General features: G+C 50.4%; 1 protein-coding gene across 1 annotated transcript in view; it reads left to right on the forward strand.

Moving 5' to 3' along the window:
• Positions 1-11,377, forward strand: part of LOC142256343 (galactoside alpha-(1,2)-fucosyltransferase 1-like) — a 37,921-nt gene extending 26,544 nt beyond the window's left edge. Inside the window, exon 2 of the mRNA XM_075327975.1 lies at positions 10,226-11,377. Coding sequence (XP_075184090.1) covers positions 10,256-11,227 — 972 coding nt within the window. The 5' untranslated portion in view covers positions 10,226-10,255 and the 3' untranslated portion in view covers positions 11,228-11,377. The remainder of the gene's footprint in view (positions 1-10,225) is intronic.
• Positions 11,378-11,932: the final 555 nt, after the last annotated feature.

Genomic DNA, 11,932 nt, shown 5'->3' on the forward strand with positions numbered 1-11,932 from the left:
AACATGGAGGATGGGGGGATGGAACATGATATGGGGGCGCAACATGGAGGATGGGGGGGATGGAACATGATATGGGGGCGCAACATGGAGGATGGGGGGGATGGAACATGATATGGGGGCGCAACATGGAGGATGGGGGGATGGAACATGATATGGGGGCGCAACATGGAGGATGAGGGGATGGAACATGATATGGGGGCGCAACATGGAGGATGGGGGGATGGAACATGATATGGGGCGCAACATGGAGGATGAGGGGATGGAACATGATATGGGGGCGCAACATGGAGGATGGGATGCAGCATGATGTGGGGGTGCAACATGGAGGATGGGGGGGGATGCAGCATGATGTGGGGGTGCAACATGGAGGCTGGGGGGGATGCCACATGATATGGGGGCGCAACATGGAGGATGGGGGATGGAACATGATATGGGGGCGCAACATGGAGGATGGGGGGATGGAACATGATATGGGGGCGCAACATGGAGGATGGGGGGATGGAACATGATATGGGGGCGCAACATGAAGGATGGGGGGATGGAACATGATATGGGGGCGCAACATGGAGGATGGGGGGATGGAACATGATATGGGGGCGCAACATGGAGGATGGGGGGATGGAACATGATATGGGGGCGCAACATGGAGGATGGGGGGATGGAACATGATATGGGGGCGCAACATGGAGGATGGGGGGGATGCAGCATGATGTGGGGGCGCAACATGGAGGATGGAGGGGATGCAGCATGATGTGGGGGTGCAACATGGAGGCTGGGGGGGGGATGCCGCATGATATGGGGGCGCAACATGGAGGATGGGGGATGGAACATGATATGGGGGCGCAACATGGAGGATGGGGGGATGGAACATGATATGGGGGCGCAACATGGAGGATGGGGGGGATGGAACATGATGTGGGGGCGCAACATGGAGGATGGGGGGGGGGATGCAGCATGATGTGGGGGCGCAACATGGAGGATGGGGGGGGATGCAGCATGATGTGGGGGTGCAACATGGAGGATGGGGGGGAAGCAGCATGATGTTGGGGCGCAACATGGAGGATGGGGGGGATGCAGCATGATGTGGGGGTGCAACATGGAGGCTGGGGGGGGATGCCGCATGATATGGGGGCGCAACATGGGGGATGGAACATGATGTGGGGGCGCAGCGTGGAGGATGGGGGGGATGCCGCATGATGTGGGGGCGCAACATGGAGTCTGTGGGGGCGCAACATGGAGGATGGGGGGGATGAAGCATGATGTGGGGCGCAACATGGAGGATGGGGGGATGAAGCATGATGTGGGGGCGCAGCATGGAGGATGGGGGGGATGAAGCATGATGTGGGGGCGCAGCATGGAGGATGGGGGCGATGAAGCATGATGTGGGGGCGCAGCATGGAGGATGGGGGGGATGAAGCATGATGTGGGGGCGCAACATGGAGGATGGGGGGGCGCAACATGGGGATGGAGCATGATGTGGGGGCGCAGCATGGGGGATGGAGCAGAATGGGAAAATGAGGGAGGGTGGTGGACAGTATAGCAAATGGGAGTTACAGTATGGAGAATGAGAGGCATGGTATGGAGAATGGGGTAGCATGGGGGGGGGCATGGTATGGAGAATGGGGTAGCATGGGGGGGGCATGGTATGGAGAATGGGGTAGCATGGGGGGGGGCATGGTATGGAGAATGGGGTAGCACGGGGGGGGGCATGGTATGGAGAATGGGGTAGCACGGGGGGAGGCATGGTATGGAGAATGGGAAAGCATGGGGGGCTCGGTATGGAAGGGGAACCATGGTGGGCTTGGTATGGGGGTCTTGATATGGAGAAGGGGCAGCATGGGGAGCGCTCAGTTAGGAGCCTGGGAGGGCTCGGTATACAGAATGCGAAGCATAAGGCTCATTATAGAGTGGGGACAGCATGAGGGGGGCAGTGAAGTGGGGGCTGCATGGAGAGGTGGGGACAGTGGAGGTCATAGTTCATAAGTGAGGAAGGTCTGGAGGGTATAATTCAGTGGGGAGGACAGTGGGGTTTTCATGTGAGGGGGCAGTGTAGTGGGAATGTTATAGGAGAGAATGTGGAGGCTGTATACTATAAGTGACGCGGTGTGGGGGTCATTCTTTGTGCAGTGAGCTCAGTGATGGGCAGTTATTTATTCTTGGGCACAGCCTTGGGCTTACTTAGGGTGGTTACTCTTTAGTGAGGAGAATTATGAGTCTGTCACCAGGTTTTTGCCACCTAATTTGAGAGCAGCATAATGTAGGGGCAGAGATCCTGATTCCAGTGTTGTCACTTACTGGGCTGCTTAGTGTAGTTTTGATAACATCACTGTTTAATCAGCATTAGTTATCATTACAGGACTACTTGGTGTGCTGCAGGTAGTCCAGCATATTCATGAGCTCTGAATAACTGCGAGATCTGCAGCAGAGAAAATGGCAGCAAACAGCTCAGTAAGTGACACATTGCTGGAATCAGGGGCTCTGTCTCTACATTATGCTGCTCTCAGATGGGGGAGCAAAACCTGGTGACAGATTCCCTATACGGGCACCATTGCAGTATGTGCTGCAGCAGACCAGACAAGAGGGGAGTCTTGGGAGACGCAGGACAATGTGTTGCTAAGAGCGATGACATTTTACTTTTACTCCCAAAATGGCAATTAATCTGCAGACACATTTATACAGGGGACGTCGCTCTGGCATGTACAGTTTTACCTTAATATTTTATTATATATATGCAGACTGTTCTGTCCCCCCTGGTGCGGCCGATGTCTTGGTGCAGATGTGCACCGTCCTATTTGCATATTAAAGACTGTCCCTCGCCCTTAGGTGAGTCAGTGCTGTTTAAAATCACTTAGCATTTCTGCACGTGTCCTGACACTGGAGGAGCAGAGTAGCACTCCAAGTGTCAGTGTGTGTGCGCACGCAATGTGACTGCAGTGTCCGCGTGGGTGCGCCTGCAATGTGACTGCAGTGTCCGCGTGGGTGCGCCTGCAATGTGACTGCAGTGTCCGCGTGGGTGCGCCTGCAATGTGACTGCAGTGTCCGCGCCTGCAATGTGACTGCAGTGTCCGCGTGGGTGCGCCTGCAATGTGACTGCAGTGTCCGCGTGGGTGCGCCTGCAATGTGACTGCAGTGTCCGCGTGGGTGCGCCTGCAATGTGACTGCAGTGTCCGCGTGGGTGCACCTGCAATGTGACTGCAGTGTCCGCGTGGGTGCGCCTGCAATGTGACTGCAGTGTCCGCGTGGGTGCGCCTGCAATGTGACTGCAGTGTCCGCGTGGGTGCGCCTGCAATGTGACTGCAGTGTCCGCGTGGGTGCGCCTGCAATGTGACTGCAGTGTCCGCGTGGGTGCGCCTGCAATGTGACTGCAGTGTCCGCGTGGGTGCGCCTGCAATGTGACTGCAGTGTCCGCGTGGGTGCGCCTGCAATGTGACTGCAGTGTCCGCGTGGGTGCGCCTGCAATGTGACTGCAGTGTCCGCGTGGGTGCGCCTGCAATGTGACTGCAGTGTCCGCGTGGGTGCGCCTGCAATGTGACTCCAGTGTCCGCGTGGGTGCGCCTGCAATGTGACTCCAGTGTCCGCGTGGGTGCGCCTGCAATGTGACTCCAGTGTCCGCGTGGGTGCGCCTGCAATGTGACTGCAGTGTCCGCGTGGGTGCGCCTGCAATGTGACTCCAGTGTCCGCGTGGGTGCGCCTGCAATGTGACTCCAGTGTCCGCGTGGGTGCGCCTGCAATGTGACTCCAGTGTCCGCGTGGGTGCGCCTGCAATGTGACTGCAGTGGGTGCGCCTGCAATGTGACTCCAGTGTCCGCGTGGGTGCGCCTGCAATGTGACTGCAGTGTCCGCGTGGGTGCGCCTGCAATGTGACTGCAGTGTCCGCGTGGGTGCGCCTGCAATGTGACTGCAGTGTCCGCGTGGGTGCGCCTGCAATGTGACTCCAGTGTCCGCGTGGGTGCGCCTGCAATGTGACTCCAGTGTCCGCGTGGGTGCGCCTGCAATGTGACTCCAGTGTCCGCGTGGGTGCGCCTGCAATGTGACTGCAGTGTCCGCGTGGGTGCGCCTGCAATGTGACTCCAGTGTCCGCGTGGGTGCGCCTGCAATGTGACTCCAGTGTCCGCGTGGGTGCGCCTGCAATGTGACTGCAGTGTCCGCGTGGGTGCGCCTGCAATGTGACTGCAGTGTCCGCGTGGGTGCGCCTGCAATGTGACTCCAGTGTCCGCGTGGGTGCGCCTGCAATGTGACTCCAGTGTCCGCGTGGGTGCGCCTGCAATGTGACTCCAGTGTCCGCGTGGGTGCGCCTGCAATGTGACTGCAGTGGGTGCGCCTGCAATGTGACTGTAGTGTCTGCGTGGGTGCGCCTGCAATGTGACTCCAGTGTCTGCGTGGGTGCGCCTGCAATGTGACTCCAGTGTCCGCGTGGGTGTGCATGCAATGTGACTCCAGTGTCCGCGTGGGTGCGCCTGCAATGTGACTCCAGTGTCCGCGTGGGTGCGCCTGCAATGTGACTCCAGTGTCCGCGTGGGTGCGCCTGCAATGTGACTCCAGTGTCCGCGTGGGTGCGCCTGCAATGTGACTCCAGTGTCCGCGTGGGTGCGCCTGCAATGTGACTGCAGTGGGTGCGCCTGCAATGTGACTGCAGTGTCTGCGTGGGTGCGCCTGCAATGTGACTCCAGTGTCCGCGTGGGTGTGCATGCAATATGATGCAGGTACGTTCTGACACCTGGTTGCTGCCTGTATTTGACTGCCGATTCAATGAGGAAGGTTGTTGAAGTGAGCAGACAGCACATCACAGCGCCGTGTGCCCCTCCTCACTGTGCTCCTCCTGTGTTGGATGCACACATGCACTGACGCTTGGAGTGTGCCGCTGTGCTCCTCCTGTGTTGGATGCACACATGCACTGACGCTTGGCGTGTGCCGCTGTGCTCCTCCTGTGTTGGATGCACACATGCACTGACGCTTGCCGTGTGCCGCTGTGCTCCTCCTGTGTTGGATGCACACATGCACTGACGCTTGGCGTGTGCCGCTGTGCTCCTCCTGTGTTGGATGCACACATGCACTGACGCTTGGCGTGTGCCGCTGTGCTCCTCCTGTGTTGGATGCACACATGCACTGACGCTTGGAGTGTGCCGCTGTGCTCCTCCTGTGTTGTGTGCACACCCGCACTGAAGCTTGGAGTGTGCCGCAGTGTTGGGTGCGGTGCAGTCAGGAGATCTGGTGTTGCGGTGCTCACTCTCACCAATGGATCACTATTAATCAATACACAGGCCTGGCTATTATTTCCTATATTCAGTGGTATCGGTGCACCAGGCTTAGGCCGCGCAGAAATGTCCTCATTTTCATATCAAATGTGGCTTTTTCAGTGAACATTAAAGGGAACCTGTTACACCCTTTTTCAATTCTAAACTGCCCCCAATGTCTTGTTAGTGACGCAATGTAAGTGATGCACATTTTCTGACTATAAGGACAATGGAGCAGTTTAATATTAAAGGTCGTGACCAGTTCCTTTTAAGCTGAACTCTATATGGGTGGGATTATTTCTCCACAGATCATGTCCCCCATATAAATATTTCCGCAGTCTAGGTGTCATTTTGGGGTGACAGGTTCCCTTTAAGTCAGCTTAAAAATCATCTCACCTGACGAATGAAAGTTTTTTGCTCGTGCATCGGGTGATGGATACTGTTTAGATAAATCAGTTTCCCATCTTTGGCTGCAGTGTGAATGCTGCTTTTAAAGGGGTTTTCTCACATTGGGATCTTACCCCCTATCCTTGGGATGGGGAATAACTTTCCAATCGCTGGGGGTCCGACTACCGTGGCCCCGAGTGTTTCCCAGAACCAGAACTTGCAGACAGAATGGATTCCGGGAGTAAGATTTCATAGTCCTGTCTCCTGAGCTGTGCACTTAAGAGGTCTTTTGAGCAATTGGTGGGGGTCTCAAGTCCCACCCCATGATGCCCCTTCTCCCTACTGAGCCCACCTCTGCCCTACTAATCTCCTCAGAATTAATGGACCTAAACCTATAAGATCTCGTCCAAAAGTTAAGTCTACTGCCTGGGACTAATCAGTATTGTGGTTCCTATATGGTCCACAGTCTAATGATGGCTGGTAACAACTACCAGCATCTCCTTACCATTGTTAAGGACATACTGAGAGTTGTACGTTAATGCAATACATAGATGTATATGGGTCTAACCTGACACTGCACTTGATTGCTGTGTGAATTTGGCATTGTATTCATGTACTGATGGTGGTTTTGGCGATGTATTGTCTTCAGGGTGGGTTTGGTGATGTATTATTGTATTTAGGGTGGTTTTGATGATATTACTGTATTGACAGTAGTTCTGTTGATGTATTACTGTACTAACTGTGGTTTTGGTTACGTATTATAGTATGTAGTGTGGTTTTAGTTATGTATTACTGTACTGATGGTGGTTCTGGTGATAGTCATGTGGCTGTTGTAATCTTTACCTTATCAGTCTTGATCCTAAAACATAGGGTCAGCGTCCTGGACTAAAAATACAGCTATCTGCATGTCTGTCAGCCGAATAAGTAATAGACTAAAGCCCCCATACACTATAGTCTGATTTTTAGGCCGGCAGCTATCTTGCTCGGCTCTCCCATATACAGGAGCACTCATTCTGCCAAGTGTTTGTGTTCTTTATTAGAGCCGCTGCTGGACATCTCCGACAGCAGCTTATCATTTAGAGGATAATAGGATCTACACTCCGTAATTGGACATTCTGGATCCTTATTCCCCTGACAATCAGAATTGAGAGCCCCTATACACATTGGACTGTCAGCAGAACCTGTCGATATTGGCGGGTTTAGACAACTTTAGGTTAATGTGTATGGAGGTCTTAACTACTATCTGAAGGCTCTGGGCTCTATCAGGGCATGTGCACACGTCTTGTAGATGTCTGTGAACCCCCGGAATTATTCAGACAGAAAACACTTTAGGACAGTCATCATTTTATCCTGAAGCAAATATTTATTTTTTTTGCTGTGGCTTCTTGGTTGTTTTTTCCAACATCTTTTAGCTCCTGGATTTTACTTATTTTTTTAAATGAAGTAGTAAGCGGCATCCAAGCAGCAGCCGCCATATAATGGCCGGTCACAACTAGTAAGCGGCATCCAAGCAGCAGGCGCAATATAATGGCCGGTCACAACTAGTAAGCGGCATCCAAGCAGCAGCCGCCATATAATGGACCGGTCACAACTAGTAAGCGGCATCCAAGCAGCAGCCGCCATATAATGGACCGGTCACAACTAGTAAGCGGCGTCCAAGCAGCAGCCGCCATATAATGGACCGGTCACAACTAGTAAGCGGCATCCAAGCAGCAGCCGCCATATAATGGACCGGTCACAACTAGTAAGCGGCATCCAAGCAGCAGCCGCCATATAATGGACCGGTCACAACTAGTAAGCGGCATCCAAGCAGCAGCCGCCATATAATGGACCGGTCACAACTAGTAAGCGGCGTCCAAGCAGCAGCCGCCATATAATGGACCGGTCACAACTAGTAAGCGGCATCCAAGCAGCAGCCGCCATATAATGGACCGGTCACAACTAGTAAGCGGCGTCCAAGCAGCAGCCGCCATATAATGGACCGGTCACAACTAGTAAGCGGCATCCAAGCAGCAGGCGCCATATAATGGCCGGTCACAACTAGTAAGCGGCGTCCAAGCAGCAGCCGCCATATAATGGACCGGTCACAACTAGTAAGCGGCGTCCAAGCAGCAGCCGCCATATAATGGACCGGTCACAACTAGTAAGCGGCGTCCAAGCAGCAGCCGCCATATAATGGACCGGTCACAACTAGTAAGCGGCATCCAAGCAGCAGGCGCCATATAATGGCCGGTCACAACTAGTAAGCGGCATCCAAGCAGCAGGCGCCATATAATGGCCGGTCACAACTAGTAAGCGGCATCCAAGCAGCAGCCGCCATATAATGGACCGGTCACAACTAGTAAGCGGCATCCAAGCAGCAGGCGCCATATAATGGCCGGTCACAACTAGTAAGCGGCATCCAAGCAGCAGCCGCCATATAATGGACCGGTCACAACTAGTAAGCGGCATCCAAGCAGCAGCCGCCATATAATGGACCGGTCACAACTAGTAAGCGGCATCCAAGCAGCAGGCGCCATATAATGGACCGGTCACAACTAGTAAGCGGCATCCAAGCAGCAGGCGCCATATAATGGCCGGTCACAACTAGTAAGCGGCATCCAAGCAGCAGGCGCCATATAATGGACCGGTCACTGTCAGCCGCTTCATGTCTGAGGAAACCTGACGCGCTTAAAAAAACTCCAAAGACTGAACATATGGACAGCAAGTCGTTTTACATTGCAGTGTATGAGTTCATTTCTTTAATATTTAGAGTTTGGGTTTTTTGGGCGGGTTATAGGGCGGATCTGTCTGGAAAAAAAAAAAAAAAAGCTGTGTGCATATAACCGTAATCTGACTGATCAGAAGGGGGCGCCACCACTGACAGTGCCTAGGGCAGCAAAAACCCCAAATACGGCCCTGGTGGTCGGCATCACATTGGTGTTTGACAAAACACTAAAAAATATAGCACAGTGTGTCTCTGCCTCTTCCACTCACTCTGCTTCTTCTTCCTTCTCCTCCTTTCCTCATTGCTAGATTTGTAGTCGGAACATTTTTAAGTGAGACCTATTTTATCAATTTTTCAGAGTTAGGAGCTGAAAAAGTGGCTTACAAGTGGAGAAAGAAGCATATTTATCTGTTAAAATATATCAAAAATTTTCTTATATTTGTTTGTACTACTGATTTATGTGAAGCTTGTCGAAATGACGTTGATCATTTAACTTAAAGAGGAACGTAGTCAACCAATAGACACTGGTAGGGACTTAAAATTAATTGTCCAAAGTTAGAAAAAAGGGTATGCTTATTTTTTACCAGAAACATCACTAATCTTGTCTATTGGCTGAGTCTGGTATTGGAACTTATTATTTATCAAGTCAAAGAGCAAGAGGTTCAATACCAGACACAGCCTATTGACAAGGGTGGAGCTGTTGATGAAAATAGAATAGACTTTTTTTTAACTTTAGACAACTCCTTAAACAGCTGACAAACATATAGGGTCGTTGGAGGCTCCACTGAGATGCACAATGGCTTGCAAAAAACTTTCATAAGAGTAACTGTACCTTTCTTGTAATACCTTACTCTTCTTGCCAGAGACTGAACTCTAACTTACACATTCATCCTAACCTTGTAACTTTGCTGTCCTCTCTACCTAGTCCCGAATGTCAACTAATCTCATTCCAAATTGCTAACTTAAAGCTTGTAGGCCCAAATGCCTCAAGTAGTTGTCTACTTGACAGAAGGACCTTTGGGCTGTCTCAACTTGTCTTGCTTTCTCTTCTGCATTGGACCGTGCTTGTGCTCTTCTTTAAAATCCACATATTGAAGAACACCCCTTTAGAAGTGTAATTAGAAGAGTAATATCGAAAGAATGAACATAAAAGTATACAAGTTAGAGATGAGCAGACTGATGCATGCATCCCCGATCTATGGCCCAGGTGAGTGCTCTGTGGACTTATATAAGAGCTGCACGAATTTCCTTACCTTTTGGCATTGGCTTGCGATTTTCTGGGCTGGAAGGTTTCACCTATGCGCTGGGGTGCTGGAGAACCCACAAGTGCTGCTGGAGAACCCACTTATGCTCCACAGTGCTTGAGAATCAACACATGTGCCGCGGTGCTGGAGAACCGACCTATGCGCCACAGTGCTGGAGAACCGACCTGTGCGCCGAGGTGCTGGAGAACCCATCCATACCTTGCGGTGCTAGAGAACCCACCTATGCACCGCAGTGCTGGAGAACCCATCCATGCCCTGCGGTGCTGGAGAAGCAACCTATGTGCCACGGTGCTGGAGAACTCACCTATGCGCCGTGGTGCTTTAGAACCCATCTATGCGCCGCGGTGCTTTAGAACCCACCTGTGTGTCACGGTGCTGGAGAACCCACCTGCGTGCCATGGAGCTGGAGAACCCACCTGTGCACTGCGGTGCTGGAGAACTCACAAGCTCAGGAAATTCGTACAGCTCTGGTTCATGGTCAGAGAGTATTGACCTGTACCATGGACTGGGTTTGTCGAAAGCGATCTGCTCATCTCTAAAACCAATACTCCTCCATCTCCCAATTGCCATTTATTAAAAATAGACATCTCATTTACTTATGTTTTTAACTTTTTAATATTTTCTTTTTCTAGCCATTTACTACACAACAATCCTTGGAGATAATGCACTGGAATTTCCTGAAGCTTTGTATCATCACCTTAGGATTCGTTGGCTTTCTGAATATATTTTATTTGTTCAGACTTCATATTAAAGGAAAACATTCATCAATACTTTATGGCCAATATAACCTCATTATGGAAGAATTTCAGCATTCAAGAGAGTCTTCGGATCAGATACCCATGGGAATGTGGACGTATATACCAGTTGGCCACTTTGGAGACTTCATGTCCCAGTATGCTACCCTTTTATACCTGTCGAAGCTCAATGGCCGCCAAGCATACATGATGCCCAACATGCACGATAAGCTTTCGAGATATTTTAAGGTCAAATTACCTGTCATTGACCAAGAGGTCTCAGATCAAATGAGTTGGAAATTACAAAAACTTGATGACTACACGTCTCCAGAATACAGCAGCATCATAGGAGAATATGTGATATTGTCTGGTATGGTATCTTCATGGACATTCTACTATGAGATGAGAGAAGAGGTTCTCCAAGAATTTAACTTTCACGATTTTATTAAGGATGAAGTCAACAGCTACCTTGCCAAAATTATAGGAAGCCAAAAAAATGTGACGTATGTCGGCGTTCATGTTCGTAAGGGAGACTATATCCAAATAACACAACGGGAGGAGAAGGCGATAGTTGACAAAAAACAGTATATACAAAAAGCCATGGGTTATTTTAGAAACAAGTATGAAAGCCCCGTTTTTGTGGTGACCGGTAATGATATGGACTGGTGTAAGAAAAACATTGATAATCTACCGGGAGATGTTCATTTTACTGGAAATGAGACCTCACCGGAGCAAAACTTTGCCCTTTTGGCTCATTGTAACCATACCATCATGACTATAGGGTCGTTTGGATTCTGGGCTGCTTATCTGGCAGGTGGGGAGACAATTTATCTAACTAATTTTACTGACTCCCCCCACCATAGAACATTCAAGTACGAAATTATTCATCTGCCGGTCTAGATAGACGTTCCAGCCGATGTCTTGCCGATGCCATCAAATGCAATTATTTGACTGTCTCTCTTTTTGGAGAAGGGGTTGGGATGTCTACAGTATTTTTGAGGATTGATACCTATTTTGAAAATATAAATAAAAACAAGGATTTGTTCTGTGTTTTTTCTCCCATTGCTTCGACCAATCTGATGGAGGTCAACTTGAAGGACACCATTTTTTTACTTTGGTCACAAATATGTAGAAAGGACTATATAGTACTGGACAGGTGTGAAATAAATGCCGCACGGTAAAAATGTTTTAAAACATAGAAGTCTTAATAGTTAGTTTATGAATTAACAAAATACAAAGTGAATTAACAAAAGGGATACTAAGAGGCCTTAGTAGATTAGATTAGATTATGGCGTAAGGTGACGCAATGTACAATAGCCAAACTTTTCTTTCTTGCCAGTCACATGAACAGCTCGGCGTTACATTGATCTTGTCGTGGAACCAGTGGTTTGACCAGAGGTGTATCTAGGCTTTCCAGCACCGGGGCAAGGATTCATTTTGGCGCCCCCCTTCCCCATGTGACCAATCATTCATATGTGATTTGCACACTTAGTCACGTGATGAGGAGCTGCTTTTAATAATTCTCTCGATGTTCAAAGACAAACGTAGGAAGAAAAGCCAGTTGTCACATGCAAGTAAGAAAATCACATATGAGTGGAATGGCCA

This window comes from Anomaloglossus baeobatrachus, chromosome 11, assembly GCF_048569485.1.
Source record: "Anomaloglossus baeobatrachus isolate aAnoBae1 chromosome 11, aAnoBae1.hap1, whole genome shotgun sequence".
In the NCBI taxonomy this organism is placed as follows: domain Eukaryota; kingdom Metazoa; phylum Chordata; class Amphibia; order Anura; family Aromobatidae; genus Anomaloglossus; species Anomaloglossus baeobatrachus.